Source organism: Saccostrea cucullata, unplaced genomic scaffold, assembly GCF_032062105.1.
Source record: "Saccostrea cucullata isolate Sc308-1 unplaced genomic scaffold, CSIRO_AGI_Scuc_v1 ctg15804, whole genome shotgun sequence".
Lineage (NCBI taxonomy): Eukaryota > Metazoa > Mollusca > Bivalvia > Ostreida > Ostreidae > Saccostrea > Saccostrea cuccullata.
The window spans coordinates 1-6,366 of NW_026918008.1; the positions used below are offsets into that span (position 1 = coordinate 1).

At 35.0% G+C, this 6,366-nt stretch overlaps 1 protein-coding gene across 1 annotated transcript; it reads right to left on the reverse strand.

The window, feature by feature from the left end:
* Positions 1-988: 988 nt before the first annotated feature.
* Positions 989-2,568, reverse strand: LOC134231761 (uncharacterized; the record flags this gene model as incomplete). Its single annotated transcript, XM_062713760.1, has 2 exons — positions 2,135-2,568; positions 989-1,138 (listed from the first exon to the last, which is right to left on the reverse strand). Coding segments are annotated over exons 1-2 (370 nt in total), but the record flags the coding sequence as incomplete, so codon positions are not given.
* Positions 2,569-6,366: the final 3,798 nt, after the last annotated feature.

Here is a 6,366-nt window from a genome sequence, read left to right on the forward strand (position 1 = left end):
GTACACAGAAGTATATAAATATTTGCCATTGTTCACTTCGGTCTAAATGTGTTCAAATATGCTGACTTTGGAAAAAAAGAGATTCCTTTAATGCAAAGACTTCCAGACCTCCTCAGAAAGATTCAATCTTTAAAGGACCTGGTATGTTAACAATGGGAGGTAAACAAATTGATTATATTTACCCCGATTATATCGAATTCCTGACATTCCCCAGAATTAAATTTCATAATCTGTATGGATATAAAGTTGGGAATTAAAATTAAGATTTTAATCAATTAAGGAATGTAAATGAAGTTTAAAATTTCGTAAGATTTAATTCTTCCGTTAATCTGCCTTTAATGTGGTCGAGTTAGCATAACCCGATAGGGACCACACTGATCACTTAGTGAACACAACTAGGCGTAGCTGCTGAGAAATTAAATAGAAAACCATACCACGTGTGACGTGTATATGAATGTGGACGGAAAGGTGGGGAGGGGGTCACAAACGATACAAATGTAGGAATAAGAAACAGACCCTATCCCAGATGTGCATGGGATCAGGTGCCTAGGTCAACACAATCCCTTGTTAGTCGGTCACACGCACCTTGCCCGAGGTATCGATCCGATCCGATCATGGTCGGAACCCACGGGTTTTCTCTCCATTACAGAACACTGCATTCAAGTGTTACATATAGAGAAAATCCATGGGTTCCAACGAATTGGTCAGAATAAGGAACACGTCATATTTAGTATTTAGTGTAAAACAAAGGCCAAATAACTAACATGAAAAAATAAGAGACAAATTTAACGTGGTGTGCGACGGGTGCCCCTTTCATGTCCACCACTTAGGATTTAAACTTTTAAAGTTAATGATATTTAGAATTTGAAAAAAAAAAAAACCTATGCATCCAATATTAAGACATCTACAATATTTCAAAGGGATATCAATTTCATCCTCAGAGGCACCTAAACTCGTTCGAAATCATTTCAACTGATTTTATACGTACCTGAAACAAGATAGAGGGAGACGGTCAGACAGCCGGAGAGGATCGACCTCACCGAGTCCTCCCGGGGGTTATAGATGATCAGGAAAACGGTGGCCAACACACACAGGGCAACCCCGAACAATGTCAGCAGTCCGTACTCCAGGCGCACGCCTGTACAAAGGAATTTACACTCAATGATTAGTGTCTTACTTCTTTGATCTGACAAATTGCAAATTAAAAAGGATTTTTTGTTAATTCGACAAATTCATAACATCGAAAATGTATGCAGCCATGACAATTAATGCCTGAAAATTCTACAAGAGAACTTCTCAAAATTCTAGCCAAGAAGAAAACCCACCCAAAAGCTACATCAAATGGGTGAAAAGAAAAAAAATTCATTTAACCTCAAACTATACTCAGTAACCGCAACGCAAATATATTTTAAGTCAGGAATTTTTCCTCTCCGTGGGAAAGCACAGTATAAAATATATACATGTCTTGTGTGTTGTGAACAATTTTAAAGGAATGAAAAGAGCTTTTAAAACTTCTTTAAAGCACATTTACAGGAAAATTTATATGTATCAATTTAAAAGCAATAAACGGTAAACTTTAAATTTAAATATTCACTTTAAAGAATCAGCATAGATTACAAGAAATATATAGTCCAAGGTTAGGTCTAAAAATATAATTAACCATAACCGGTAAAACAAAATATGTCTGGAACAAGTAAAAAGGAAAACATGCCAAAAAAGGAAATATAAGTGGTCATTTGTAATTCTAGACAATAAAATCATCCTCACAGGGGACAAACCATAGTCATGGCTCGGGGGACTCGAGTGTCCTCTCACTCTGTCAAACAAGACCACAGTAAAAATCCACTTCATCTTACACGACAGTCAAAACAATGAATCACCGGCGTCTTATGTAACAATCAGAAAAGATACTCACTACTTCAAAGTACAAGTACATGTACTTAAAAGTACCATTGAGACAATAAAAGTGAGAGAAAACAACACTTTAAAATAAAGAAACATGAAGGGGAGACACTCAGAACGGATAATTATAAAAATAACATCTATGAAATTATATCACTGTAAATCCTGAAACCTCCGATTTGGAAAATCCAAATAAATAATATGAGAGAGAGAGAGAGAGAGAGAGACTTACTTCCTATGGCCGAATCTGATGTGGTCAGTAGACTTTTACACAGGGATAGTCCCGAGGACACATCACAAGACAGCGAGTACCACAGTCCGTGTACCAGTCGTCTGTCCGTGGTCACTACCACCACCCACCAGGGGGTCACGGTCCCTGTCATCAGCCCCAGGGACGTGAAGACCCCGAGCACCACCAGAATCTTCCTCCGAATGTAACACAACACGGTCATTATTACCCAGCCTTCTGCATTCTTCTGTCTTGTTTATGTGCCAGTACTAAATATATAGCATATAAACTGTCAACAGACACTGAACGATGGCATTCCCTCGCACGTACAATACAGGTGTAATACAATGACGGCTTATTATGAGCCTTCAGGTAACGTGTCGTAAGTCCAGCGTTATAATCGCCAGCTAGTTGTCCTCAGAATGAATGAAATACACAACATGTGCTTTGAGAGTCCCGGTGAGGTAATATCCGGTCCCCAAACTCAGCGTTTAAGGGTATATTCGATTAAGCGACACGGGTTACACGAGTCACTAGAGTTGTAAATAAAACAACCTATCTTCGACACGGGTGATCAACCCGTGTTACGCGAGTATACTCCTCAGTTTATCTGGAGTAACAGGTAAAAGAAATGGCGGGAAGTGAAGTCGCATTGTTAATGCGAAAACTGTTTCAGCATAAATTTGTCAGTGTTTGTATTAGAAATTTACAACGTCAATGAAAAAGTCTGCATTATAATTTTGACATCCCTCTTTTTTTTTTTTTTTTCTTTCTAGTTTTTAGGTCAACCTCCTAAAATTACTGTTGTGTTATCATTGACAGTTTTTAATTTTTAAAAAAATAAAGAAGTTTTTCCATTCTTTTTTAAATATTCCTTTAATTGTTGCCCGAACCCCTGGAACCTGTTTTAACAAAAGAAATTACGACTAAAACTAAAATTTTATGTTGGTTATAATTTTTTTGAAAATAAACTGTTTAGCAAATAGTTACCAAAGTAACATTCTAAATTCTATTCAAGAAGAATAAAATCGCAGAATTAAATTTTGGTCCTAGGTGTAAGTTCTATTGTAAAACGAGCCCCTTAATTACATAAATGTGTCAAATAGATGCTTATTGATTCACTAATAAAAAATATTTTTATAGATTTAACATTGAATGGCAGCATAGATATGTCGTGTTAATTTCCTTATAAATAATTCAGTTTTAAGATAATTACAGGATCGAATGTGAGAGCAAAATAAATTTTACAGTTGCATGTACATGTATTACAATGTAATCTTATAAATATGGAGGTCGGGTCCCCAGAACCAACCGATTCTTTTTTTTTTTTACAATAAATGTTATAAGTATATAGAAATTACCTTTCAGCCTTTAATTACAATCGTAATAATTATTGAACAATTTCATTCGTATTTTTTCAAAAAAAAAAATTTTAGTTGAAATATTGAACATTATTTTTACAAACTCAAAATTAAATTCCACAGCCATGTAATACCATGAAATAAACACACTAGCTCATGTTTTCTTAATTCGAACCGGCGTCACATTTTTTTTTTTATAAAAGTATGTGTCTCTCACATCCTATGGCTAACACTATATTAATGAAAAATGTCAGATATGGTACTTTTCTGACCAATTATTATACCCCATGCAAAATGTTACGGGGGGAGAGAATAAAGGTACGTAGCAGCTGGTGGAAGCGCTCCCCACACTTTTTTTCCAAACATCTTTTTACTTTTAAAATATCTTTATTGAAAGACCACCGATAGCTTTCTCACCCTTTTTAATACAGTAAAGCCAAGCAAGGGTGAAGTCGTCTTGTATGAATAAAATTTGGTGCTGAAGGAAGTGGGATCTACATCCCCCTCCTCTAACTAAATAGGAGTTTCGTTTTTTTTCTCTGGATTGCCCCCCCCCCCTCCTTCAAAAACAATGGTACGTTACAATAGTATTTAATAAAATTGACATGTAGGCCCTATGTATGTGAAGACATTCTTATTCTACTTTTTTATCTTAATAAAAGGGGTGTTGCTAAAACGCAGAACGGAAAACAGAAATTTTAATTTCAGATTAAATCATTTAAATTACACAAATTTTATCAGAAACGGTAAACTCATGCATATTTAATCCCTCATTAATAAATGCAAGTTTATTATAGCCCTGTTAAGTCTCTTATTCGCGAAAACCGCTGACAAAGCAGTTACGTAGCGATGGGAGGGGGGTCGGGGGGTCGGAGAAGAAACAATCGATTTACTAGTACCTGAAAAGAACTGGACAAGCGAAAAAAAGAAAACAATTGTTCAAATCGGAAGGGGGGGGGGGATTCCATCTCAAACTTCTTTCATTACTTATTTATTTACACTAACTTACTACATTAATTTAACAGAAAGTGTTGGGGGTTTCAATGAACATTTCTACAGTGAAAAACTTATGTCTGGAAAAAGGGGGAGGGGGAGGCTAACATTTGATATATAGATGAATCATGTTAACTGGTAAGAGAAATAAAAATATTTTTTAAAAATATCGTAAGATTACTGCTAGAGTACCCCTTTCCGGCAAGCTCGGATAAACACTTCGAGTGTAAAACTTGTTAACATTTTATACAAAATAGAGTTGCTTTCTATCTATAGTATATAAATCCTGGATATATAGAAAGAGTCAAAATTCTTAACTCTGGCAAAATTTATGTATCATCTGTACAGTCACTGAAGTTAAAGTGTGTTTGGAGGTGGGGATGGGTATGAATGACCCCGTAAACATTTTGAGTTTCCTGTTTTCCTCTCATTATATCTGAAAAATTGCAACTAAAGAAATCAGTTGAACAAGCTAATAAAACCCTTTGCATGAACTTTTTTCTTATGTTCATATGTTACACCTATTCCGACCCCAAAATACCTCCACCCCCTTTTCAAGATTCCTGGATACTCCACTGCATGCATAATCTAAATGTCAAAACGGGTGCATGCTTTTTTGTCTTTACAGATACATGTACATGTATGTATATACTAGTATTTTTTCCTTTCGCCTTTTTCATATTTTTCGTTTATGAATGAGCTTTCTTAAAAGAAAATTTGAACGAAACCTTCAGAATGATACTCTGGATTTGAGTCTAGTTAGTACACATACTATATTTATTGACCATCGCATGTGAGTGATGCATCAGATTCATGAATATATCGTTTCATTTTTTTCATTAGAGGTGCCTTTTATATCATGAATATTGCTTTTTATGTGTGATTTATATCAAATCTAGGTTATTTGCTCGACATTAATTCTCCGTTTTCCGTTCCGCGTTTTAGCAACACCCTAATAAGAGGAGGTATTGACTTATTAAAAAATATTGAAAGGACAAATAATCTATAAAATACATGTTGTATCTGTAAGAAAATACATTTTCCCGAACAATTAATTTCTGCTTTTAGGTTTTGTATTTAATTATCTGTTGTTCTTTATTTGATTATTGGTTATTGTTTGTTAATAATTGTTTGTACTATTCAAACAAGATATACAGGGAATTAACTGTTTTCCCCGCCATATATATACAGACACTAAACAACACGAGATGTTTTATTTAGATCACTAGAGTTCAATCAGTGAGCATGCGCATATTTAACACTAGTGCGACACGGGTTGTCTTAATCGAATACACTCTAAATGTAGCTGATACGATAAGCACGCCTTTCTTAAATCTCGTTTGTAACTTTCTATCCTACTTGATAGCAGGCTATGTCAACAATGTTTGAAAGGTCAACAGGAAGTTTAATTCTTTATAAAGGGCCATTTTTAAAGGATGACTGCGTTCTAGGCCCATCATGAGTAATTCTTTGATTTCTATACAAAGGATAATAATTGACACATAGCCAAATAATGAACAAAACTTTTTTAAAGCAGGGATAGAACAAGGATCTTATCTGTTTGTCAGTTTATGGCAGTTTTTATTTAGAAGCTCGCTTTGTCATACGAGAAGATGCGAGTGTATTGTTGATCGTTCAAGGGTATAAACAGACGACCACCGAAGTTGTTTAGGGTACCTCTATCTAAAAGTCACGCAACAGGTGCAAACATTTCTATTCAAAAGCCGAAGGACCCCACCCCACTTCATCCACCCAGGGCCTTTCGATTTTTAAATAACTTATCTCGTAATTAATTTGTACAATTATAATATGAAATCCATAAATCATTAATTCCAAATTTATCAAAAACTTATATAGATGCATATTATTATTCAATTAAAA